At 51.4% G+C, this 27,759-nt stretch overlaps 1 protein-coding gene across 1 annotated transcript; it reads right to left on the reverse strand.

Moving 5' to 3' along the window:
* Nucleotides 1-3,054: 3,054 nt before the first annotated feature.
* AIF1L (allograft inflammatory factor 1 like) lies at nucleotides 3,055-26,938 on the reverse strand. Its single transcript, XM_065418915.1, has 6 exons — nucleotides 26,908-26,938; nucleotides 26,759-26,820; nucleotides 13,645-13,711; nucleotides 8,431-8,472; nucleotides 6,197-6,359; nucleotides 3,055-3,142 (listed from the first exon to the last, which is right to left on the reverse strand). The coding sequence occupies exons 1-6, from the start codon at nucleotides 26,936-26,938 to the stop codon at nucleotides 3,055-3,057; spliced, it is 453 nt and encodes a 150-aa protein (XP_065274987.1).
* Nucleotides 26,939-27,759: the final 821 nt, after the last annotated feature.

A 27,759-nucleotide genomic window follows, 5' to 3' on the forward strand; every position in this document is an offset into this window, starting at 1 on the left:
CTGATACTTCACAGAGTTTCAGAAGATTTATTTTCAGTCTGTACAAGTAGAGCTGTGCTGCCCTTATCTACAACGTCTCTCTCCATTGCAGTTCTGAGTTCTCAGACAAACAAGAATAGCAAGACATTTTTTAAAAAGGGCAGCCTTTGGCAGGCGCAATAAGACAAGTTAGAATTCCAAACAATAAATTGGGTATCTGTTTTTATTTAAGCCATGATTTAAAAAAACACCACAAAGTTAAAAGCTGCCAAGGACAAAGGAAAAAAAGCCAGAGGGGGAGGGAAGAAACATGATAAGCAATGAAACCCCAGGGGCAAACAACTGGGTTCCAAGCGTTGTAAATACAGAGTACACCGCAATGCACACTTCAATGTCCGGAGCACAGTCCTGCTAGATCTAAGTTCTGGTATGCAGGGGAGTCTTTCCCTGCCCCCAAAAGTGAGACACAAGATCCCTGTTCCCATAAAAAAAAAAAACCCACCTTTCATGTGCTTAATTTTAATCGCAGAGTAGTCCCATTGAAGTCAACTGACTCTGCATGAGAATAAATTCAAGCACATAGGAAGGAGTATGTTTGCAGGAGAAAGGTCTAATCCGGGAGGTTTTGAGGGCATCAATATGAACAAACAGACTCATCCACAATTCTTTCTAGGCCAGTTTGAGGACTCAGACTGGAGTCCCATTTCCTTCACCTACAGGTTCAGAATATCACAGGCCTTTTCTGTGAAATTCGAAGGCAAAAAAAGCTGGGCTTGTTCTCCCACCACCCCCAACATTTCAGGTGCAAGATACAGCCAGTTGAACTAGCTCTTAAAACAGGATTTATTCTAGGCAATTGAACGGATCGGTCACTGGAGAAGAGGGAGGCTGCAAGCTTCAGAAGCCAGCCACTTATTCACATTACAAGGAAAACAAATCCAATATATTATGAAGTTTACATTTTAACTATATAAATATAAGCAGACAATGGATCAACAGCTTCTACCACAGACAACTTAACAGAGTAGTTTCTCTAGCTTCTAAAAAGGAGATCACAGTTGCAAGGGCTTATTCCCCTTGGTCAAAGAGGGACCCTCCAGGGTGCTTGCTCTCTGTCCTGCACCATAGTCACAGGTGGAAGTTTTTTGTTGTCTTCTGGTTGGAGGCCAGTGACTGTGATTGGGAGGGCAATTCTTGCCTACTTTTAGTCTCATTGCTGGTATGAGCTCCTTTAAGTTACAGCTATGCAGGAATTCTTTAAGTTACTTGTGGATTCTTTAGTAGTTACCATGTAAGCAAACATGTTCCTGCAGACAGCTTGAGAAGTACACTTAGGACTTAATCTTACACCTTGGGCAGGCAAAATACTGGTGGATGTCAGTGAGAATTTAGCCTGCCTTAGAACTGCAAGACAGAGTGGGAAATCCGGGCCTCATTAGAAAGTCAACGGCAAAATTCCCATTGATTTCAGTAGGGCCAGGATCTCACCCAGAGGCTTTAACAGGTCCAGACTCTCATGGATTTGCACCCTAGTTCAGGAAGACACATGCAAGGTTAACTAACTCCAGCAAAATCTCGTCCACACTCCTGATCAACAACGAAAGGAAACAGAGTCCCAAAGAGCCATCCCAGTTCGGCACCAGATCCAGTGCATCGTGGAACTGGATGTTTTCCCAAGTCTGAATTAGTTCTACTGGGATAGCCACTCATTAGCATGTGTTCAGTAAGGCCAGTTCTTTAGCTTAAAAAAGTGATCCTTAGAGTATTGACTTAAAGCTCCAAAAGACGCAGCACTGGGTATTTACTGTAGTGCAGCAGTGGCTCTTATGCACACAAGGAGAGCTAAGGAGAGCTAACAGAGTTTTACAGGGCTCCCTCGCCTCTCCTCTTAACCTACCATAGCAACTTCTAGAACAGTAAGATGTAACTATCCAGCCCAACACCACAATGTCTCCTCAAACCCTGCCATGAGCTTCACAGGGCAGGAGGTCAAATCCCAGCAGTAAACAGGGAGGTTCTGCATCATTCACAAAGCAATAGCCTCCATGAAAATAGAGGATGCCACATGGTACAGGAGGGCTGAGTGGAGCTCTTCCTCAGCCAGGACAGGTATCGATCTGTAACTGGGGTCCACTTTGGCTAGTGAAAAGGCAACAGAACTGGGACAGGGACGAGCGTCATAGGTGTTCTGGGGAAATTTAACAGCGGGCACTAGGCTCAGACCCAGCACTGCTGGGATAAATCAGAGGAGCAGATACTGGGACCTACTGTTCAATGGGATGTGGGAGTATGAGGAGGGGGTCCAAGATTCCTTCTTCAGTGTCAGGCTCCAGGCCTCCAAGCCTCAGCAGTTACCTTCCCTTCTCCCAAATGGCTAGCATCCCCCCACTATGTCCCCAAAGGGCTGTTCTCACCTGCCTGGGCAAGGACCTAGCCAGCCAGTCTCAAATGTACATCCACCTTCCCATCCTAGTCTAGGAGAGCAGGCCACAACGGTGAAAGATTTACTTGCATTTGGCTGGAGAATTGCTGTTCAGGTTCAGTGGGAAAGGAACTAGTCAGAAGCTGTGAGGTGTAGGGTAGAGCTGCGAAGGCACTTTACTCTCTGTGGCATGGCAGTACTCAACAGCAGCCACAGGGAACGCAGATAGCAAGGTGGTGACTGGCAGCAAGGCCATATTAAGAACATACCAGTTTCCCATGGGAGTGACGGGAGGATGCTCTGTGCCGAATGCAGATTCAGCATTTGATTCATTGTGGCTCAGGATCCACCTGTTCAAAAGGAGACAGCCCTTTCTAGCAGAGAGATCTATGCTAGAGACCACAGAGAACGATCAGCAATTTCTCATTTTTGGTTTCATGTTTACACTTTTGCTACAGATGAAACTGGCTAGGAGATGCAGCAAAGAGACAGCTACCTGTGGACTGGGGGGTCCCTGGGCTTCCCTTGTCATTCCTCTTCTAAGGCAGATTAGCTTCTATTACTAAGACTGACCAATGTAAAAGTAACAAAACAGGTAACCCTCCTTACAGACCACCATAGTGCTGACAGATTTGGCTCTCAGCCTATTGCCTTCAGGGAAGACTGGCAATATCTCTCTCTGGAGGCGGGCCAGAAGGCTTTGGGATGTTTTCATTGGCTTTTCCTTCAAACAGCATGACTCTGGAAAAAACAGTCAGAAGCACGAATTAAGAAAACAGGTACAAGTTTAACCCATCACCAGGATCAACAACATCTGCTGGAAAACAAGGTCTTGCTCCTACGCTAGAAAGTCCAGTAGTTGGACTGCAAAACTGGCTGTCAGGATTCCTGGGTTTTATTCCTAGCTCTGCCCCGGACATACTTTGGGCAGTCTCTTCACCCTTCCACGTATCCATTTCCCTATCAGTGAAACAGAGATGTTCTGCATTGCACGGGAGTATTGTGAGGCTCAATACATGCCAGCAAAGTGCTCAGAGATCCCCAGATGTTAGGCCTTATAGATGTGCAGAATAGTAACTTGTTTATGTTTTTATTGATCCACTCTAAACTGCAAAAATATGGGTGTGCTATTTCCCCATCGCCACCACTACTCTGTAGCCAGTAGAGGGCAGTATTGCCAACACAATACAAGATATCTCATTTTTGAAGTAGCCATAAAAGTTGTGCCTTGAATGCCACTTGCAAAGTCGCCCATTTGGTTCCCATCTGAGAGTGCAAGGGATTTGTATGTTCACTTTAGGCAGCCACTTGAAGTTGATTGAGAACACATGGCAGACCACTGCTTCTAATACACTATGCCTACAGACATGTGCATTGACAGCATAACTAGCCACCCCCTGGAAACTACACTGCATGCACATTCAGAAGCAACAACAAGCAATCCACAGCGACTGTGTGCTGGACAAGGAGGAGGAGTGACTGCCGATTGGGTGGGGCAGTAATTGAAAAGAGAATCCAGAATGCTTTTTAACTGTCACTGCTTTATTCCTCCCTAAGTATTGTAGCCACTTAGCTGCTGCCAGCTGCTACCTCGGTTCGGTGGCTTTTGCTGGAACTGGAACTTTGCATTTACAATTGGAGCAGAAACTCAACCCTGGCTTGAGGACAATGGGATGCTTGTTTGGGTGTCTGCTGAGAAGGGACCTGTCTCTATCTAAAACTAGTCATATTGGGGCAGAGGATGGAGAGTGTCAAACAGGCTTCAGGAGGGGAAGAAGGTTGCCAAGGGAACACCCATGAGCGTTTGTGGTAGGAGTCATGGGGGGAGGGATAGCTCAGTGGTTTGAGCATTGGCCTGCTAAACCCAGGGTTGTGAGGTCAATCCTTGAGGGGGCCATTTAGGGATTTGGGGCAAAAATCTGCCTGGGGATTGGTCCTGCTTTGAGCAGGGGGGTGGACTAGACCTCCTGAGGTCCCTTCCAACCCTGACATTCTATGATTCTATCAGGAACAAATCCATCGCTGGGAGAGAAAACCCCAGAAACATCCTTCACTAACATGCTAACCAAGGGGAGAGGGGTGGTAAAGATTTTCACCACCATAAATACACAGCAGATTAGTAGCAATAGTTCTGCTGGTGTGGGGAACAAAATGTTTCCCTTAACATCCACTTTGGAGAGCCAGTCGCACTAGAGGTATCCTTCAGAAACGGACGAGGGGCACAGAGGACAGAGGACCCCATCTATCCATCTTGGTTAAGCATAAAAGCAGTGCTAGCATGGTTGGTGGCCATGAAAGGCAGAGAGGCTTTAGGAGGGTGGGGAAGGAGCCCGTAGACTCCACCCCATTGCAAGGAGCAGCCAAGCTGGTGCCCAGAAGCCATTTGTTACAACAGCAGCGCTTTCACCACCTTTGTCAGGAGGGCACAAAAGGCTGTGAGAAGCTTACATCAGTGGCTCATACCACAGTAGAAGTACCTCCCCTCCCCCGCATGCATTGCTTCAAACGTGCCTCCTCCACCCACTCCGATGCCAAGGGAACAAGGAAAACCTTGGCACCCAGCAGGGGTGACTCTGGAATGGATGTGAGGAGATGGGATGGGGGATTCTGTACAAAGAGGCAAGTGACAGGAGCCTCCCAGCTTCTCTGCACTGTCGCTGAATTCCCAGTTCAGTGCGGACGCCTTTCAGACAGGAAAGCAAGAGGGAACCTACTGTCCTGCAAACCCGGACCGACTCAGGTGGGAGAGAGACGAGAGGACCTAATGCTACGCTAGCCTTTCCCCACCACCACAGTCTAGGGTTACAGCTGGACTGGGGCATGAGCGTGAAAGGACCTGGGTGGTCCCTGGGGAGCACCTGTGTGGACACACACCAAGCGAGTCACCCTCAGTCTGGGTACGAGGCTATGTCTGTACTGCAATCACAGAGTGTGACTGCAGCTCACGTAATCACAGTCTAGCTAGCTTGGCTACCGGCGCAGTGCATCATGGCAGCACAGGCTACAGTACGGGGCTAGCCCCGGGAGTAATGACCCACGGTTCCAGCCAGGCTTGGGCAACCCGTGCTGAGGCGTGTGGTGCAGTGGCTTTGTTTCTATCGGCACCCGAGCTAGCTAGATCAAGCTAGCTGGCGTACGTATACTCGAGCTGCAGTGACACCCCATGACAGATGTATTGTGACTGTGTGGCGCACCACCTAGGTGGGCTGTGAGATGGGCCACATGCTCAACCATGCAAATGGCCGAGTACTCCAGAGTACTGCACCCTGTGCGCTTTGGAGCTGCTTTAACCCTGCCATGTCAATGCAGGAGGAAGCCTCTTCCCGATACACCAGGCACCTCTGTAGTGCATTCCTGGCAGCATGAGGTGGTGACAGACCTAGGACAGCCCTACCCCAGGACCTGGCCACATTGTCTAGCTTTGGAAGGTAGATTGAAAGCAAACAGGGCCTGGAGCCACCACAACATCAGCCCCCTCCCCACACTACATAATCCCCCCCTCAAGCTCAGCCCTCACCCTGGCTGGACTCCGACTCCCCCCCCAGTGACTCCCGACTCCTTTCATCCTTGAGATGCCCCTCTGCTCATTGCCTTCCAGAGATGTTCTTCATCCTTTCTCCATTCAGGCTTCCCAGCCTGTCTAGGACACATGGGTTCTTGCTCCATCTTTGCCCCTCGGGGGCATGCAGAACAGCCCCTGCCTCCTGCTGCACCTGGCCCCCGAACCCCCAAAGCATGGAGCTCAGATCCCAGCATCACATCCTTCGTCTGCCCCCCGGCCCCTCCGACACTCACAATTTAAGGACAGCAGAGCGCTTGCCAAGCATCACGTTGACGAAGTCCTGGTAAGAGATGGTTTCGCTAACCCCTCCAGTCACTTCAGAGATCATCTTCTTCAGCTCTAAGTGCGTCTTCGGAGCTCCCAGTTTCTCCATCATCCTTTTGACAGACATCAGATCTGCAAGAGGAAGAGCCAGAGCGCCAATGCCAGGAATGGTGGCAGCGGGAGACAGTGCAGCACTGAACGTGACTAATAAGCCTTCGGGACACAGGGCATTTACATTAATGACTCAGTCCTCCTCACCCGTTCAATTACAAGCTGAGCGTGCTCAATGGGCAACTTCGAGATCCAAAACAAACCCTCCAGCAAAACCTAAGCTGACCATGGCCACTTTACCTCACGTTTCCAAGGTATAAAATAAAAAATATGCAGGAGAGATCCCTTGCAGCCCCATGCTGCTCTCGCAAAAGTCAGGGCCGACCGTTAGCAGGAGAAAGGTACCACAGAAACCAAGAATTACAGATATTTTTCCTTTGGGTGATGTCTAAGTTCATTTAGTTAGCAAACAAGTATTGGTGGCATCCATACTATTATACCTGTGTGCCTCAAATACTAGTGAATTCAGCCTCCTGTTAGAATCTACCACTCTCTCTCTCTCCTGCCCTGGCCCCACAACATTGCTCTGAAAGTGTACAGGGACCATAACTGGCTAGAGATTATCCTGAGGTAAAACATAAGCCGGCCCCCATCATAAACCTGAGCATAGAGGTTGTGCCAAGGTGGGAGGAAGCTACAAGTTAGACAGCTAAGGGCTGCTCTGACTTATGCCGGGGCCAGTGGCCCTGGAGCAGCGCAGGGCTAAGGTGGTATAATGCCACCTTTGCAGCCCCTCCCCCTGGGTTTTGACTTTTGAGGTGCAGCCATTTGAAGCACAGCATGGGATCAGACCCCTCACTTCCAATCCTAACCCTGCCACTGACTCTGTGTGTGATCCGGGCTAATCATGGCATCTGTGCCTGTTTCCCCATCCCTACCCTATTGTGAGTAGAGATGAGGGTCTCTGGATTCCAACTCTCCTGAAGTGTAGGAGAAAAGCCCGGGGGGAGGGAAGAGGGGGAGGGAGAGAGAGAAGCACCAATATTAAAGAAACCAAGCCAGACCCAAACAGGCCCCTTGGAAGTGGTGCTAAAACCCCACCCTCCGGCAGAGTCTGAGGCAATTTCCTTCAGATTGTTCTCACTTGAACAATAAGCTGCAGGCTCCTTTCCTCCTCCTAACCAGCACCAGGGTTAGGAGCCAGGTCTCCTTCTCCCTCCCCGCCCACCAGGGACACTGGATCAGCTAGAGGAGGTGGAGGCGGCTGTGGCTCGCAGGGAACTCACGAAACAGACACAGTGAATACACTGTGCTTTGGGGAAGTTAGAAGCAGGGATGGGCCCCAAGGCAAAACCCGGGACCCAAATCCTGAACATTGCAGAAGTCTGGATCTGGACACTGTGGCTTGGCCTCATCTCTTTTCAGCTGCCAGGTCCTGTCCTTGGGAAAGAGCAGGATAGCACCAATACCAGATGTGAGAAAAGCCTTCCTTAAAAAACCCTAAGCTGGGAGATCTCAGCAGGTGCAAACAGAAAACTGGGCCACCTCCAAAGCCTAGACCTCATCTTACAGAGGTCTGGGGGACAGCCCCTTCTCCCACTAAAGAAAGTCTGGAGGTGGGCAAGGACAAGCGAGCTTTGGTTTTGGGTGGAAACCTAGGGGCTTTGCCTGGTTTCAACCTCAAACCAAGCAAAGCCTTGATGCTTCAGGCTCATCCAAGCACAAAACCCTGTCTAGGAATCCATGGCTCTTCCTGATACTTACTGAGAAAGAACCATGAGGAAAGAAGAGCCCAGAACAGAAAGAGAAGCAAGAGGGCTGAGCAGAGATCCAGGAGAAAGAGGGGAGCTTGGGACTAAGAGCAGAGAGATGTCTAATGCTTGAAGCAGGCAAGGAGAGACCCAGAGAAAGAGAAAGACCTGGACATGTGAGGACATGTCTCAGAAGACAAGTGACAGAGTAAAGGTTCCATAGGACCAGGCTAGAAATCTGGGGGGGGAGCAGCCCTTGGACTCTTTATCAGCACCTGGAGCTAGAGTTTGAGAGAGAAGTAGCAGCCCTGGTTTTATGCTTTGCAGTCCCAGTGTCTGCCCCAACAGACCACTCTCCTTCTGGCCCAGCAACAAGATGTGTTCCTCAAGGGGTCACTCACCAATCTCGCCTTGGTTATTCAGGTCAAACTCCATGTATTTCTCTGGAAGAGACACACAGAAGGGAGTTAGCAAATCAGAGCAGCTTCAGCAGGATCCCAGCGCAGCTCCTTCCATATCCCAGCTGAGGGAGAGGACAGCACTGAGTGGCACGGCTCCACGGAGGGGCACAGGGGCTAGATCACCAAGAGGATGCAATGAAGCACACAGGGTGGTTATACTGGAATGGCTCATTTGCCCAGCTAGTCTGGCACCATGTGACTCCTCAGAAGCTGGCAACAACGAAGCCTTTCAGAGGAAGGCAAAAAAAAACCACACCCCAAAATGCCCAACAGTTGTACTATTCCGTGTGAGTAGGGAAGGAAGCAAGATGGTGAGGCCTAGTGGATACAGCACCGAGCTGGGAGTCAGGAGACCTGACTTCTAGTCCTGGTTCTGCAATGATCTGTTATGGGACCTTAGGAAAGTTATTTTTCTCTGTCCCTGTGTCTCCCCTCCCACCTGAGAGCCCTCTGTCTAGTCAGACAGTAAAGTCTTCAGGTCAGGCAATGTGTATGACTGAGTATGTACAGCACCTAGCACAATGGGGCCTTGATCTCAGCTGGGGTGCCTCCAAGTGCTACTGGAATACAAAGAGTGATGTGCCTAATACCACCATGGGGTGGTCACACAGGGACACAAATGCCCAGGCTCTTAGGTTTAGTGCTCTAAAGCTCAGTAATGACTCCAGTTGCGGTTCCTTTCCGACAGGGAAGCCAAAGAAAGAGACATGGTACAGAGCAGTGGCCAGTGGCAGACCAAGGTAATGAGATATGGATCAGGACATTGTGGTATGAAGGAGGGATTTAGATCAATACAGCATTGCACAGGTAAAGGGATGGGTTTTCCCCAATTGCTTAGGTCTGATTTCTTGATGAACGGTAACTTGGAAGGGGCACTGCTCCACTGGGTGGGGTAACCTGTCCATGGGATTCAGAGGGAGACAAGAGAGCCAGGCAGGCCTGCCCATGTCATGAATTCATCACCTCTTCGAGGCACAGTGGCTCTTACTGGATAGTGCTCTTTCTTCAAGAAATTTTTAGCCCCACCACTTAGAGACGGCACCATCACCAGAGAGAGACCAGCCATTAGCAACCATTACACAATGTGGACTGAATAGATTTTCAAAGAGTACATTTTTTTTTTTTTTTTTAAACTTTGAGGCATCACATCTATTACCAGCAGAGACACGTCTTTCAGAATTTGCCGATCCACATGAGACATCATATACGACATGAGCGAGAACTGGGCAAGGGGTTTTGAAATTGAACCTGAACCTCAGGTCACATAAAGGGGCTTTGAAGATACAAAAGCCTTTTTGATGGACTAAGAACCAATTAGGCCAAATGCCAGTTCAGAGGTGCCAATTAGTGCCACAGCCCCCCATTCATAACTGTGACAGGGTCACCCTTGGGTGAATGCATAGGGCTCGTTAATGCTAATTGGAGCTCCGTGCATGCCATGCATCTGGGCAACACGTACCACGCATTAGTGATTGCATGCTAGGATGAACGGTGTATTTTCCACACTGGGTAGTGCAGCAGGCCTGTATCTCCTCATGTGACATACAGCCTTGCTGTATTTTACTTGGCTGATCTGGTTTCTAGGATAGATGGATGACTGGTTTGATGTGGTAAATAATCCTGTTTCCTGAAAGATCAGTGCAGGGTAGATGTATTGGGCCACAAATTCTTTGATTCAGCCCCAAGCTGTCAGCCAATTAGTCACTGGATGGTTGAATGACAGCCTTCAATCTGGATTTAAACACAAAGGCACAATAGGCAGGGATGGTTGGAAAGCCAGTGAGGGGAGAAATTGTGTCCTTTAACACACCGAAAGCATCCAGAGAGTCAAGACAGTGTACAGCTTGGGATGGCTTACTGCACAGAAAACTGGGTATTTACTTTTCAGAAAAGGCCTTTTTGGCACTTGTTATAATGAGCTGGCTATTGTGTATATGCACCATTGTCCTCTAGCAGCTAGAATCAGAACTCATCTGTATGTCCATGGCCCTATACTGCTAATCTCTAAAAGGAGATTCTCCTTGAGCTCAAGTGGTAGGAGTCTGTTTTAGGTCAGAAGGTTCTGTTGCTGCTGGCAACTTGAAATTCCAAGTTGCTACAGTGTGCAGCATGGGAATAATTGAAGACTAAGAGGGCTAAGGATTTGTTACAATAACTTTCTATTATGAAAAACAGCCTATGTCCAATACCATTTGTGTTGCTACCACGTAGTTAGTTCCATGAGCATTCCCATTACGCGGTGCGTTATTCCTGGTGGGAAGAGGCTGTGTTATTGCGTCCTCATGCCAGCAAAGCCCCTGGCCGGGTGCTGGATACTGCTCATTATTAATCAGCATCATTTCAGAGTATTAGAGGGGTAGCCGTGTTAGTCTGTATCCACAAAAGACTTGTAAGGTAACTCCCTTCTCTTCATGTGTCAGTATAGTTATGCCTGCATCTGAAATTTTCACTCCATGCATCTGAAGCAGTGGGTTTTTTACCCACGAAAGCTTATGCCCAAATAAATCTGTTAGTCTTTAAGGTGCCACCGGGACTCCTCGTTATTTCAGAGTATTCTTGTCCTTTACAGTAACAGGCTCAGTACGACGCTCCTAGATGACAAAGATACATTCCTCTGCCCCTTCGCTCTAAGCAATGCCCTGATAACATTGTGGTGGGCACTATATTAAGAAATTCCCTCTCTTCTCCACCTTATTTTTGTAACATTAAGCAAGGTCATTTATAGCAGCACAGGGAAGTCCCAGCTCAATCACAGTATTTCCCTGTTCTACAGGCAAATTGCAGTTTAATTGCTCATGGTGCCATGTCCTTGTTCTACCAGCAACAGGTAAATAGCTGCCTCTGTTTACATTGCCCTGTGGATCAGCTCAGGGCGAGAGGCCTAACCAAGTCTAGGCCAGGGCATGATGCTAGAACTGCCTCTCCGGCTGAGCAGCAGAGGACCGACTGCAGGAGGGAATTTCCACCTTGACAAATGCCTCATCAACAAGCCACCTTTCATCCTGGGCTGCAGCCAATGGGCTTGTAGAGGGAATAGCTTGTGACTGGCATGTGGGCCAGAGGTACAGAGAGTAGCAAGGGAGTAGGACAGCAGCTCTTGGGATGAGAGGCAGGTTTAATTCTCTACTCGGAGCGCCCTCCTTTGTGGCTCTGAGTTACTTGGCCAGGCCCAAGCACTGGGGTCAGTCATCCCAGCATATGAATCTGAAACGTGTCCCCCACTGCGTGTCTGCTGTGTGCAGTGTGTGTGTTATTTTCTCTATTCCTCTGAGGAAGTTTGACAGGCAGCGCAGAGAACAGAGGCGGCTTTATACCACGGCACTCCAAGCCTGAGCCTACACGTTCAGGTTTCCCTTTCATCCCATGCTGCCGGGATTCAATGGGGTGAAATCCTGCCCTGCTAACCCCAGCGCATTCACACAAACACCGATTCTGCACAGGGGCTCCCGAGACTCTCTGGCTCAGCTGGGCGAGGGGGACGCACAATGGGCCGATTGTTGGGAGAAGCTGGAGGAGGTGTTGGCGGCAGGGAGCGGGACTCCCACAGAACAGGCCATGGAGACAAATGCACGAGGCAGGGGGAGGAGATGCCGAGGGCTCCTGTTACAGGGAGCTCTGCGGCTGCGACCCACAGTCACAATGTTTGAAGAAAGCCCAATTCAGAGGGAAAATAATTCAGGGTTTCAGCAAAAATGGGAGGAGAGGCAGGTGGCGGGGGCGGGGAGGGAGAACATGGGGAAATTGGAGACATCCAGTTCCCTCACTCTCCGCTGGGAAAGGCACCAGCCAGCACCCTCTAGGACTGACATCAAAGCCAAAAGCAGCCAATGCCTGGAATGGAAGCAGGTTAGGCAGCTGCCCCGGGGCCCCTATGATGGGCCCTTATTTGCTGAGGAGCCCTGCTAGAGGACAGACAACCAAGGGGCGCATGGCACAGAGGGCATGTTTTCCCAGGGCTCCCCAGGAGAAGGGGCAGGGTATTTAAGGGTTTGTCTACACTGCAGCTGGAAGGTGCGATTCCCAGTGCAGGGAGCCAGACTTGGACTAGCTCTGCTCGGCATGGGTTGCGGCTCAGGTTAGCCACCGGAGCTCGGATCCAGGGGATCAGGCGGTCTTGGAGCCTGGTGGCTAGCCCGAGCCACCAGACATGCCGCTATTTTTGGTGTGCTAGCTCGAATGGAGCTAGAATGAGTCTGTCTACCCACGCTGGGAATCCCCCTCCCAGCTGCAACATAGACATCCCCAACTGCCTGTTGAGAAACACAGGCAGCTAAGACAGCTCATCTTGAAACTTTCCCCACCCATAATGGGCCCAAACCCCGCACCCAGACAGCCCCACATGCAGAGCCATGCTTTGTGCTGCCCTCCTCCCCCGTCAAAAAAAAACCCAAACAAAACAAAGGGAAAAACCCACCATTTTAGGCCTGAACCAAAACCCCAGAGCAGCCAACATTCCAGATCTAGAAACACAAGAGTTTTAGGTGGAAAATGAAGATAGGGGCACATCTCTGAACTCCATCAACATGGACTGGACTAGGAGAAGGGGTTTGGGAGGGAATGGGTTGGGCTGGATGGCGATCTATATTGTGTTAGGAAAGACCATAGGGACAAGTGGCCCAAACAGGGATCCCAAGACTCCCCCAACTTTGTGGAAGTTTGGAGCCCAACTTTGTAGCAGAGGCTTCTACTCACTTGTCTAATCAATCTAGGTGCTTATATGGCTACAGTCACTGTATTAGCTCAGTACCACCTAGGATCTATTGAAATACAGGATGAGAAAGGAAGGAGAAAGTAAGACCTTGCCTGCCCTGGAAGATTCTGTACTTATTTTCAAGCAATGCCGCAGCCATTGCTAGCATGGCAGCTGCGCCGTTGCTGGAAAACCCTTACAGGAGTAACTGTTTTGCCACAGTTGTGTGGGAGGTGCCTGCGGAGGGACCATTTGAGGGTGTGTGTGTGTGAAAATGAAGTCACAGTGAAGGTTAGTGCTTAGTCTGAAACGTGAGGAGACTGATCTCAGTTTAGTCACTCTTATCTCTTCTGGCAGCTAGTTCTACAGTCTGGCTGGTCCCAGCTCCTGGGAAAGGCTACCCTTGGCACACAGAAATGTGTCACACAAGTGAAAGGGGACAGAGAGCGGCAGCCGAGTCTCACCTTTGAACACCGCGAGCTTCTCCTCCAGATCTTCTTCATCACTGAACTTGGGGTCACAGAGAAATTCCTAATAGGGGCAAAAAAGTACCAAAGGTTAAAAACACAAGGCAAAGCTCCTCAAACCTCCCAAGGAAAGTCTAAGATGGGGTGTGTGTTTGACTATATATACACACCCAAGAGGGGAATTAACTGCCAAAAGTCAAAAACAGATGCTGTTTACAAAGCTGAGCAGTATCAGTGCCAGGAGAGATCTAAAATGGGTCAATTCCTCCCCCCACCCCATATGGACTGAACTAGGAGAAGGGGTTGGGCTGGATGGTGATCCTAGAGAACCAAGAGGGAATCACAGTGCCTGGAGATTTCTTAATGACAACACCTTCATTGCACCAGCAACTCCAGAGCTGTTCTAGTGGCAATGCCGGGGGATTCCCTTCAGTTCTGTCCATAGGTGGACACTCTAACAGTGTTCCTGATATAGCCTTATAGAGTCTGGGGTAGCAGATGAGAGACTCCAACCCCCTCACCTCCCTCTCCTGAGGTCTATGCATACACACTATGCACACCAATGGCTTTTGGTTCTTTAGAGCCGGCACAGTTCTCTCAGTGCTTTGAAGCTCCTGGATTCACTGAAGCGGATGTGGTGCACATTGGATACTGAGTTAAGAGGACCTTTTACATCCAAAGCGAGACACAGCTACTGCCTCTGATGCGCTGAGGCAGGAAACAGGTTCCCCCGAGTGCTGGAGAAGTGGCTCACCCACTTGCAGATGTCTCCAGTCTCCACTGTCATCACCTCATGGCTTTATTATTAAAGTGCCTTAGCACTGCAAGGTGAAGAGCCTGGAGCTCCAGCACAGAGCAGGATCTGGACAGCAAGCCCCACCACTGTGCCCCTCCAGCGAACCTCTGCTGGCAATATACTCCCTGCAGCTGCACACTGCATGGTCTTCCTCTTCATTTCCAGCCTCCCATGTCCACCCAACGTCCAGGAATGTAGTCACTTGGTCCGTGTTCAGCATTCTTCTCTGCAGCAATCATTCACAGCTGCTGTTTATTTTTTGCTTGTATGGGGCAAGGACCCTCCAAGGGATTGAGGGGCAGTGGGCTGAGGCTGCTGCACACTCCATGCATGCGTTGCAGACACAGACTGCGTAGCCATGAATGGGTGTGGCAGAAGCAGCCCCTGGCCTTAAGGTATTGGGATGCCCAGTCATCACTAACATGAATGGAAACTTGCATGTTCTTTCCTACAACCCTGCCTGACACATCCTTTATTGCTAACAAAATAGGAACCAGGCACCCAGACCCCCGAGGTGGCTCAGAAAGTCTCAGTCTACAGCTCTGGGACCATCAGGTGCTGATTCAGCCATCTCTAGTCTGGAGATTTTAGGGCTTTAAGTACATTTGACACCTGTTTCAGAAGAGAGAAAACAAACCAGTCAGCCACACCCAAAGCAATGGCCAGCGTGGACGGAGGGAGGGGCGGGATGGGACGCTTCCCAGGGATACCCAGGGCTGAGAGGCACCTCGCTACCACCTGCCGGAGGTCAGCTCCACAGCTGCACTGGCCACAAGCAACACAAGCACTGCCCTCTAGGCCTCTGCTGGCCCCGCTGTCTCTCAACAGGTTAGCGATAGGCACATTCCAACCCCTGAGCGACTCCCAGAGCGGTCAGTCCCTGATCCACTGGACAGTCCCAGTATTCGTAGATTCACTGCTTCCAAAGAAACAGTGCACCCCAGCTTCCCTGTTACACCTTTGATCATTGCTCTGCTTAACACACAGCACTTAGATAGGTTTATAGTGAAATCCAGTAAAAGTCTATTTAACAAAGTATAAAGGTTCAAGGGATAGCAAGTAGAAATACTGGAACTGGACAGTTACATATAAAACAAAAATCAGAACATACATTCGACAACCTAGACTTACTGCACTAGTTACTGTCACCTCTTCTAGAGCAAATCTCAGCCCAAATCCTCTCCACATTTTACAGCCAGGTTTGGCTGTGATCTTCCATTCGTGAGACAACTCATGCTATCAGCTTGCCCCCCTCCCAAGGAAAGATCCAGGGTCTACCTACCTCTGTGGCCCATTATAACCCAACAACCCATTGGGTTTACTTGTAAGCAGGGCCCCCTCCTGCTGTTTATTTCTTTCTGCAAATTTCCTCTCTTGAAGATTTTTGCAACATCTTGATTAGCATTTGGCTCAGGATGCAAACCAGCCTCCGTTATAAGACATACAACACACGGGTGACCGGACACGTTACCCCCTGCCGTACGAATGTTAGAAGTTTGTCCCCTCCTGGCCACCTGCCTTAAGAACATCATTCTCAGCATAGAAACCTAATTCCTTCAATATCACCCATACACACTTTTCACTGTGATTAAGGTGACCAGGTGGCATTTGGCTTTCAATAGAGACTTCACATGCCACCCTTTAGTGAATTATTATGCACATATCCAACCCAGCAGATACCTGTAAAACTCTATGCACTCCTGTGCCCTCTGCCAACTGGCACCAAGAGGTCCCTGGATCAAGCTGGGGAAACCCCCAAATGCACTGCTGGCTCCTCCCCAGCACAAAACCGACCAAGAGCCCATCCACATGATTCAATTGCAGTCATTTAAAAATAAATAAATAAATAAATAAAAATCCTACCATAACTTGCCTCCTCCCTCTCAGAGCCCATCCCATCCCCGCTCTGTACAAACAGCTCCTGGCATTCTTACTTATAGCACAGAGATGGACCTGGATCTGCACACTAGGGCTGAATAGTAACACCTAGCTCTTACAGAGCACTTTTCATCAGTGCCTCTCCAAGCAGGTCAGTATCGTTATCCCCACCTAAAGACTGGGAAACTGAGGTACAGAGTGGTGAAGTCTGGACCCAAATCTGCATTCTGCTAAATAGCCCCATCTCTAATAGGGTCCCTCTCAATTCTTGCTAATTAATTAGCTATTGCTTAATATACCTCTCGAAGGGGCTCAGATTTTATGGTGATGAGCACAGTGTAAGAACCAGCACAGAACAGAACGACGTCCCTTAGCTCTGGTCTCTCAAGCAACCTCAGACAGATCAAGCTGCTCTGCTGTGTAAAAGCCCCTCACTAAATATTTCAGTCATGTTACCGCTGGATCACTCTCTCACCACTAGTTAGCCCCACTCTCATCAGGTTCTCCTCATGCACAAGCCTGCCTGTTCCATTTACCACCACCCCTGCTCCCAACCGTGCTCTCTGCAACTTAACCTGACCTTTCTTTACAGTGACCAGATCTGAACACTGCTCTAAAGGTGGCAACAGCACAGTATCCTTAGGCTTGTGTAACGTACACAGCCTGATACAACCTAGTGTTGCATTAGCATCTGTTACCACTACAGCACAGCAATTCGAGAATTTAAACAGCTGGTCTAAACAACACACCCAGATCCTTCCCCTCACCCACGTAAGCCAGTCTGGTTCCCTTTGAGCCATACTTAAATAGAAAAAAAATGATCCAGCTAAGACTATCACTCTCCAGTTCAACACTATGTTCAGCCCTGGAACCCAGCTGAAAGCGCAAGGGGAGTTTTGGGTGGCAGAATGCCATTACTCAAGGTGGAATTCAGCCAGGTCATCAGGGTTAGCATTCTATACGTAGAGAGTCTCAGGGGAGCTGTGATAGACACAAGTGGTCATGCCCTTGGGTTCGTATCTCACCAGAGCTCCAGCAGCACACTATCCGCATGCACCATCTGGCCCACCCTACGTAGAGCTCATGGGACATGGTGGCAGACTCACAGGCTGCAGAGTGAACCTGTGTTGGGAAGGAGGAAGGGTTATTATGAGTATAAACAATCTCTGTAGAAGTGACCTGTCTAACGTCACAAGAGGAGGGAGTGGAAAAGCCAGTACAGAACCAGGGCCTGACTCCCAGTCCCACGACTTACCTGCTGGACCATGCTGAGCAGAGCAGTGAGTATATTTTTCTCCCAAAATGGAGGGGTGGTGAGAAAGAAGAGGCATTTAGGATGGGAGGACACCAACTCCTGCTGCCCTAGGCCAGCTACAATTTGCCAGGGCAGGTGCCCAGATGCTCCAGTCATGTGACATACAAGAGCAGGTGGCACTGACCCAGCAGGTATTCAGCTATCTTGATGTCAACAGCCAGTTCTCTTGGTACAAGAAGTCACTGGGGGTGTGTGTGTGTGTGTGGGGGGCAGAATGCATTTCATCCATCGGCCGGGGACGAGAGTCACAGCCCAGCAACCCTCACGGGGCCTGGTCTGGAATGTGCAAAGCAACAAGGAAGACATTTCAAATGGAAACATTCCACCCTCACTGTATACAATTCCTGTTTGTTGCCACTGCGATAAGAACAAGAGGCATTAACAATATCACAGAGGAATTCCACCCCCAGGGGCTGGCCATTCGGGCTCTGCTCTAGCGGTTAAGGTTGCTCCCAGATCCCTCTGCCGGGGCTCCAGCTTTTAGGGGCATAGTTGCCTATGTAGCATCCTTACTACTAAGCAGAACTGCACAAATGAGACACATGAGTGCACAGATTAGATGGAGTTACTCTTGGCTAGAGGTCATTGTGACGTTGTGCAGTCTACATGGTTTTATAAAAAATTTGATAATAAGTGACTATAATGCAAATGGGATATGCTTTGTGCAAAAGGTCTCTTGTAAGGTATCATTACAAAGCTCATAAGCTACTGAGTGTGATCATCCTATTTGTAGAAATGTACCACTCTTGTATCTAAAACTAGAAATATAAAATGTAACTCTGAGGGCCTATTGTAATTATGTAAAGTGTGGGCCATTAATGATGGTTTGGAATCTTGATGACTCCCATTGTCTGCAGATGGCTGTTTACCTGTGAGTCTCCCTGTATATGTGTGTGCTGGCAAGTGAGTAATGAAGTCTTGCAGTGACATGTGATCATGTCACCTGAACTGGAATCCATCTTTAACCTGGTGCTTTTCCAGTGAGGGGAGGGGGTGGGAACCCAGAGGAACAAAGGGTTCCCGCCTTATGCAAAAGATATATAAAGGGGTGGGAGAGAACAGAGGGGGAGAGGAGCCATCATGGAGAATCCCCTAGATAACACCTAAGCTGGAACAAAAGCTGTACCAGGGGAAAGAATTGTGCCCAGGCCTGGAAGGTGTCCAGTCTGAGAAAAACTTACTGAAGCATCTCTGAGGGTGAGATTATCTGTATTTAGTTTGATTAGGCATAGATTTGCGCATTTTATTTTATTTTGCTTGTGACTTACTTTGTTCTGTCTGTTACTACTTTGAACCACTTAAATCCTACTGTCTGTATTTAATAAAATCACTTTTTATTTAGTAATTTACTCAGAGTATGTATTAATACCTGGGGGAGCAAACAACTGTGCATATCTCTCTATCAGTGTTATAGAGGGCGAACAATTTATGAGTTTGCCCTGCATAAACTTTATGCAGGGTAAAACGGATTTATCTGGGTTTAGACCCCATTGGGAGTTGGGCATCTGAGTGCTAAAGACAAGCACACTCCTGTGAGCTGGTTTTCAGGTAAACTTGCAGCTTTGGGACTAGTGATTCAGACCCTGAGTCTTTGTTAGAGCAGACTGGAGTGTCTGGCTCAGCAAGACAGGGTGCTGGAATCCTGAGCTGGCAGGGAAAACAGAAGCAGGGGTAGTCTTTGCACATTAGGTGGCAGCTCCCAAGGGGGTTTCTGTGATCCAACCCGTCACAGTGGCGTAGTCGGCAGGATCTGTGCACAGCTGATTGCTTTGAGATACTGGTAGTGATTTTAAGTGAGTTTTAAGTGTGGTGGCTGGAGAACAGACAAAGTGGTTACTGGTTTGTTATTTTCTGTTTGCTTATTTCGGGAAAGGAAATTAGGGACAGAAAAGGAAGCAAAATAAGTAAGAATGAAGATCAAAAGAAGCTAAAACTACACAAGTTGCAAATTGCCCAGAAAGACTGAACAATGGGCGCTGGAAATGTCTCTGTTAACTAAGAAGCCCCTGAGCTGAGTACATCTCAGTTTCAGTGAACTGCAGATGGGTGTGGCCCAACCTCTGTCTGTGCTGAAGCTGACTGGAGTGTCTAACCTAGCAAGACAGGAGGGGAGGGGTGCCTGTTCTGGCAGGAGGGTGTTCTCTGTGGTATCCCAGCTCATCGAGTGGTGGTCTCAAGGGAAGACAAATCGAAACTGATGTACAATTTGCCTGGGAAAAGGCTGACCTGGAAAAAGAAAAGGCTGCCCACCAACCTGGACTTAAGAGACAAAGCAATTAAGACCCAGAAGCATGACCTGGCTGTAATGGAGTGGAAGAGGTGCACAGAGACATGTATCCTGGAGCTGGAAGTTGGGGTCCTGGTGACTGCTGCGGTGGGAACAAACCCCAAGGACTCTAGCTGGAAGCAAACCCAACCTGAGTGAAAGGGGGGGGATTTTGCTGGCCAGCGAAAGGTCCCTCATAGCTGGTAGCTGTGAGCCTACAGCTGGGTCAGGGTCTCTTTCCCTTTTGGGGGACACAGGAGTGTCTGCCCCATAGGGGAGCCCAAAAACGAATTTTAGGTATACTGCCTCCGCCATGGTCAGTGTCCAAGTCTCTGGCAGTAAGTTCAGGAGGAGGGTGTGACGTTGTGCAGTCTACATGGTTTTATAAAACCATGTAGACTGCACAACGTCACAGTCATCTTCTTTAGGCCTATGGACTCGGATGCACAAGCCCTCTCTATCTGCAATACAACTGGGGTAGCAAGAGCACAGACCTCCTCAGCCCCGCCCCACTAACACACCTGGACCTTTCAGGGTATGGAGGTATGATTGCAGCACGTGGAGAGGTACCTGAGCTAGCTAGTTCAGGAACCAAGAGCAGTAAAGCCACCGCAGCAGGCACTGCACAAGCCTGCCCAGGACCCTGGGTGCGTACTTGGGTGGCTAGCTCTTGCGGAAGTCCATGCCGCCATGGCTTCACCGCTATTGGTACCTAAGTGAAATCAAACCTACGCATGCTGCAATCACACCTCCAACTGCAGTGAAGACATACCCCTCATGAGGGACAGGCCAATCTACCTACAGCATTTATAGTGTTTGTAGAGTGCCCATCACCGGGCCTGTCTCCAAGGGCTAGGGTGACCAGATGTCCCAATTTTGTAGGGACAGTCCCGATTTTTGGATCTTTTTCTTATATAGGCTCCTATTACCCCCCACCCCCCGTCCTGATTTTTCATACTTGCTGTCTGGTCACCATATCAAGGGCCATTGAATTCTTAGGCTCTGCTGAGACTGCCCCTTGAAGCGGGGACCTCAACTGGGGCATTTTTGTGATGCGAGCACCTTGTTCCTGGAAAACTGATAGAGACCATTCCTTTCCCATTGGCCAAAGCTATTGGATAAGGGTAAAGTTTGCGTTGCTGCTGATCTGTACTGATTAGACCAGGCACCTGCAGATCAAAGTCCCCAAACCAGTCCCTTAAGACAGAGAGAAACGCATTGGAAAGGAGTGTCTTCAATGCCCTTTGGCAGTCAGGAGGCAGCAGTGGGGCGTGGCTTCCTGCCAGAGATCCTTATCCACACAGGAGTCAGGAGAGTGCTAAGTGCAGCATTTCAGCTTCTGACAGCCAGGGAGAGCCGAGTCCAGAGGGGACCAGCTGTTAGCTTCCCAGGTGGTATCCCGGACTGTTCTCCCCAAGCCTGCTAGGGAGTCAGGATACGTGCTCTTAACAGATCTCTATCCTGCTTAAATGAGCTTGTTTGCAGCCCTGGGGATTTTGCAGGCTGGAAAGTCCCTTCAGAAAGTCTGAGAAAGTTTCTCCTTTTCCATATACGGTCCCGGCTGGCTCTTGAGGGTGACCCCGCCATGCCATCCGCACAGCCTGGTATGCCAGCTATGTTACAGTTGGGAGGGTTTGGAGAGGTTCGAATTTCTGCAGTTGCACAGCTAATCAGATTTTTAAAAAGGCAAAAAACTCCCCCCACCTCACTCTCAGTGAAGAGAGGAAGTACAGAGGCTGGTCAAGAAGAGCAGAGCAGGGTTTACTGCCCACAGCTGTTCCAGCCCATTAATCCCTCAGTATTTGCAGGCTGTTTCATGCAGCAGTTGTGTGCACAGAACATGCATCCCTAACACCCAGGTCAGCACACCCTACCACTCAGGCCCAAGAAAGGTGTTACAGTGGGGAGGGAGAAGCCAGCAAGGGCATTAACAAGTAGCTCTCCAAGGAAATCCTAGGGAAATCAAAGCTTGTTGCATTTCTGACACCCAGAGCTCCCTACAAGGAGACTCCTGCCACAGAATGAGGGTGGCACAAGTCATAAGAACGTTCCCACTCAGTGCAATGGACTGAAACTGCCACAGCTCAAAGGGCAAGACCACATCCCCTGCCCCGGGCCCAGGCTTGGATCATCCCCCTATGCGGTAAAAATATGGACAGTTTTGCTCCTGCCCCAAGATGCAAGTGGGGCTATTGAGCCTGTTGTAATCCCTCCCCGCCAAGTCAGTGAATTCAGGGCCCCTTCCCTTGAAAGGACAGTGTTGGTATAGGAACAGTGTCAGAGTCTCCTGGCCCTTTGCACTTGCAGCTGCGATTACCCTACAGATGGGGGAGGTTAGAGAGGAGAATGTAGCTCTTTCCTCAGCCTTCTTAGCCCCAAATCTCACAGTTGCCCTTGGATATCAGGCAGTGCTAGAACTGACCCCAAACTCTCTAGTCTCCACATCTCCCAGCGGTGTAAGCTGTCCTGGTATCTCACTCCTAAATCACCCCCATCAGACACTGTCTCCACCTCGCCTCTGCCAGGTGCTTTCTTATTCAGGCCTCTCACTTGTTCAAGTCCTCTCCAATTCCCCCCTCTGCGGTGTCCATAAGTCCCAACTCTACAGGGCTCAGTCAGTCCAAGAGATCCTGGCTGCTCTCATCCATACCCAGAAGAGAAACCCACCAAGTGCAATACATTGGCACATGGTGAGAGCAAGAGATTGGGATTGGGGCACCTCGGTTCTATTCCAGGTTATGCCACTGGCTTGCTGTGACCTTGGGCAAGTCACTTCCCCTCTGCGCCTCAGTTTCTCCACCTGTAACGTGGAGCTGACGCTGCCCCGTCCCCATGGGGGTTGGGAAGGTTCATCAGCCTTTTCAAGTGCTTTGAGATGCTCAGACTGAAGGTGCTGGCTGGGATGAGCTCCAGATGTCACCCTCCTCCCTGAAGTTTCACTGGTTTTTGTCTGTCTCAGAATCCATTACACGCCCCCACAGCCTTTGAGACCTTCATGGACATGCCCCTTCACCCCACGCCCTCTTCTCTTCCTAGCCTTCAGCCCACTCCTTATGGGCCTCCTGACAGGTGGAGCAGCAGGAAGTCTGGTAAAGTGCCAAAGCCACCTGGAATTAACCCGGCCAGCCTCCTATCGCCAGCACTTACCATCCCAACTCCTCTTCCTCCATGAAACACTTCCCCTGAGAGAGTAAGGCACTTACTGTTCATGGCACAGGCAGGGAGGACAGGAGAGAGGTGCGGGGGAGGGAGGCAGAAGATGGACCCATCTTGTAACCTACTCTCTGGGACAGGAGAAGGTTTCCCGCTCCAGCCCAGGGGCCTCCTCTGTACTGCACCAGGGAAAGGGACCTCATCCAGCCCTCGTACCCAGGGCATTTACCCTAACGGTCCCGTGCACCCTCTAATCCTTGATTTGCTGTTCCTCCCTCCAGCTCCCTGCCAAGGTCTGCAGGACGTCCAGCGGCTCCAGCACCGAGCTCGCCCACTGGCTACACAGAGAGTGGAGAAAAGACCCAAGTCAGCATTCACAAGAGGCAGAAACTCTGCACGCCTGGGAGAGGAAATCGGAACAGCTCGGTACAGGCTGGGGTGAAAGTTGAAAGCCCTTCCCGAGAACAATAGCTCCTATTCTTCCCAGGGCGCGCTCCTGCAGGGACCGTTATGGCAGCTGGCCACAAAGCATCCACTGGCACACAACGGTCCCTGGCACAGGCCCAGCCCTTACCCCACACACACGATTCCAATCCTCACGCTGCGGTGAGGAAGGGGAAGAGCCCCCTAGCTAGGGGATTGCTGTCAGGAGACAGCCCCTGTGTAGATCCAGCTCTGCTGCCCCAACCTCCACCGGCTCTGCTGCAGCAGAAGCGCTCCTCCAAGGGCCATTGGCTGTGCAGGTGTAAGCAGGACCCCAGGGCCATTAACGCTGCCTGCTCCGGCTGGTGGGACCTGCGTTTCCCATCCCTCCCCACAGGCAGCGCAGCATGGCGACGTGCCATGCTGGGATGCCCAGTGCCACGGAAGGAATAGTTTCAGTCACCCCACGGCCCACTAGAACTCTGCTCCCTCCTCGGGCTCCCAGTCCAACGCCAGCCAGCTTTGTAGGGGTTCAGCTTGCAAAGATGCAATAAGATCTCAGCCCCAGGCAGGTTCATTCATCTCAGCCCCTTCATTCTGGCTGCCTCCCCCGGGCAGTGGTGAGCAGCACGTGACCCCTGGGCTGGGGGCGTGCCGCTCTCTGGAGCTGGTAGAATGCAGGGGCACTGCAGAGGTAACAGGCCTATGTTCCAGGGCAGAGCACAATGGGGCCTATCTCATAAAGTGCCTACCTGGCACCAGCCATGTGCCCAGCACAGGTGAGATCAGCCCAGACGAGGGTGCAGGGAGCCCATTGAAGGAGAGAAAAAGGCACCTCCACCCCATCCCTCCCACTGAATGCATCTCTGCAAGACACGTCTGATCTCTCAGCTCTCTGAGATCAGCCTCCTGAAGGCATTCCTCTGCCTCGGCACCCCCTGCTCAGGGACCACAGGGCACAACGCTAGACTCACGGCTAGTGGCTGTCCTGCCCCAGCCACCCATTCCCGCCCCACACCAGACCAATCTCCACCCCAGGTTCAAGCCAGCTCCATTCCTTCCTTGCCGCCACACCCCCGGCCTCTTCTCACGCCAGCCACACTCCCTGCCCAGGGCCAGCACCGCTGTGGTTTATGGGTGTGACCTGCCGGGGAAGCATTACTACATACCTCAGGGTTTGCTGCAGCCCCTGTTGAAGTCACAGCAGCACTGTTGTCTGTAAGGAAGAGGGGTGTTTACACTTGCTTTGCCTGCACGGGCCCCTCTGCTAGGGTCCTGTTCAGTCTGGTTGGATTATTCAAACATAACCTCAGACCTGAGCTATGCAACTAGGACAGGAGTTGGGAGCTGCTGAGAAGGGACCAGGATTTAATCCACCAAGCCAAGAGTGAATACAGGCCTGGCCGCGCATTCCCACCATCCTGCCAGTTGGTCCCATGATGCATGAACCTTGCCCAGCCTGCAGAACACACCCCAGGGCTCTGGGAGGCTCAAAGGGGCAGCTCTGTTTTGTGGGGCCCTCTGCACTTCGGATGGACACCTCCCCATCCTGCTCTATGGCAGGCTGGGGAGCCACCCTCCTTCACCTGTCTGGGAGTTTCTGTGGTCTCTGAAGATCCCCTACGTGAGCTGGGAAACGGAACGGAAGCACTCGGAAGGGCAGCTAGGCAGCTCACTCACTACCATGGCCCTCTAATACCAGGGTCCCAGAGCCAGCTTGGGCGTGGGGATTGGGGCTCTACTTGCTGGGGCAGGACTGGGTCCCTAGAGCCATGACAGTAGGTCAGCAGGTCTATTCCCATTTGGGGCCGGGGGAAGCAAGCCAGACACCAGACAGGAGACAGTTACATGAAGAACCCAGTTGGAATTAAGATTAACTAGGGCCTGGCCCCACAGAGACTCCAGTCTTTCCACACACCCCACTTCAAACACTGCCCCTTCATAGACCCCTCCTGGCAGCCAACACTCCAACTCTGATCTCCATCCAGCCCCCCTCATATGGATTCTCCCCCCCCCCCCCGCCTCCTTTCCCTGCAAACGCCTTCATCTTCCCCTCCCAGCTCTCTAGACAGACCCTTAGTTCACACCAACTTCTCGCCGCTTTTGGGCTTTGAGCTCAAGGATTCAGCTTTAACTGGCTCCTAACCATTTCAATCTGCTCCACAAGTGAGACAAAACAGGGCACAAGCCAAGCGCTCAGCTGCCATGTACACTGGGAGACACCCAGGCTGGGGCTGCAGACAGCTCTCTCCACTGGGCACAGGCAGGGGTCTTGCTTGCAGCCCAGTTTAGGAGCTGGAGGGCTTTAGTGACACCCTTGGAAAGGTTGGAGTGGGAGGGTGAGAGGGAAGAGCAGGACTGAGACAGAACTTCACTCCCCGACGCCTGGTGCAACGCCATCAACTGTGGTCACCCCGGCTGGCACAAGGTGCCTTAACCGACTGTGCATGTCTGATTGCTGCGTCAAGCTGAGAGTCTGATGGGGGAGGGGGAAAGGGGGTTTGTGCGGATTTCAAACTTTTCAGCAAAGAAACACAAAAGCATCCATCCTTACCCCTAACACGCTGGCCCCCACCTAGCACGGCTCACTGGATGAGTTCAGGGCTGGAGAAAGGCTCATTAGAATTGTTTTAGAAGGAGGGTCTTCAGCAGATTTTACTAGCGAGAGGAGTAACTGAGATGGGGGAGAATGTCCCAGTGGGTAGAGCCCTGAACTGGAGTTCAGGCTTTTCCACCCCAACTTTGGCAAGTCACCTCATTGGTCCGTGCCTCAGTTTCCCCAGAGGTCAGCAGCGGCGAGCTGGGCCCTGCCTGGCAGGGAGTGTGATAGGGGTGGCGCAAACACCTAGACACACCTATGCCCCCGAAACACACACACAAGCCAAGATTTGGCCCCTTTCTCCAGCTCACACGTGGGAAACCTGGGCTGGAAGCAGGTTCAGCCGCGTGCGCCGCCGAAGTCGGTCAGAAATCGAAGAGCAGGAACTTGGGCCGCCTGCCCCGGCCACAGCCGGGGGGAGCAGGAGCAGAGGCGGCCGGGACCACACTCCCCCAGCCCCCTTCCCTGGCAAACCCGCACAGAGAGGGGAGAGCGCTTCCCCCGCCGCCCCAGGTTCCCCCCAAAGCCCCTCGCCTTCCCAAGCCCCTTCGCAAGCCAGCTCCCCAGCCCGGGGGGCGATGGACGCTCCGGCCAGCCCCCCGCGCACCCAGCTCCGGGAGGAGACGCCACTTCTCCAGCCCCCGGCCGGCACCCACCGCCCCACGCCGGCTCGCCCCCTACCTTGTTGATCTCCTCCAGCCGCCCCTCCTGCTGCGCTCTCCGCTGCCCGTAGGCTTTGCCTCCTGCGCCGGGAAGAGAGGGGCATTAGCGGGGTGGGGCGGGGCGGGGGCCCGGAGGCGCAGCAGGTGCCGGGCTCGGGGCGCGCTTACCTTGGAAGCGGCTGTTGAGGGTCACGGCCATGCTGAGCTGCCCCCGAGCCCTCCCGCCGGCCGGCCGGGCTGCACTGCGGAGCTGAACGAGCTGCGAGCCGCTGGCGGAGCCCGGAGCGGAAGGGCCGCCCAGCCCCTCTTGAGCGCAGCCATTCACCAAGCGGGGCCCCGGTGACTCAGCGGCCCCTCTGCTGGAAGAGGCAAAAGCATGCACCGGCCAGGCACTGCCCGCCTCAGCCCGGCAGGGGGTAACCCTTCCCTTGCCTCTCTCCCCCGCCCCTCTCCCTGGACTCGGTTCTGCAGAGCGCCCGCCCCGTGCACTCGTAAGGGGACAGGGCTACAGCCAGCCCGAGGCTCAGGCCCTGCCAGCCGCCTGCTTTTCAGGAGATGCTCGGGCCTCGGTGGTGCCCGCTGAAGCAGCACTTACAGCTTTGCTGCAGGGGCTCATAACGTCGGCCTCCCCATGAGCCCAATGAAAACAGAGGTTAGGTACCAGCCAGCGCCTCCACCACCTCACCCAGACCGGTCCATAAGCTTTGGAAGACACCAGGCTCCAAGCCACACATTGACCTGTGTTGGCTGCATGTTGACTAAGGAAGCAACAGTTGACCACGAAAGGCATGTATGAATGAAGAAAGCCAGCACCAGATACGGTCGCCTCCATCACTGGATCTGGAAGGAACATGGACTATGTCTATAGCCAAAAATCACCATCTATAGTGCTGTGGTCCTGCAGGTACAAACTGTGAGCCTCTGATCATAGAATATCAGGGTTGGAAGGGCCCTCAGGAGGTCATCTAGTCCAACCTCCTGCTCAAAGCAGGACCAATCCCCAGAGAGATTTTTGCCCCA

Source organism: Emys orbicularis, chromosome 18 (assembly GCF_028017835.1).
Source record: "Emys orbicularis isolate rEmyOrb1 chromosome 18, rEmyOrb1.hap1, whole genome shotgun sequence".
Lineage (NCBI taxonomy): Eukaryota > Metazoa > Chordata > Testudines > Emydidae > Emys > Emys orbicularis.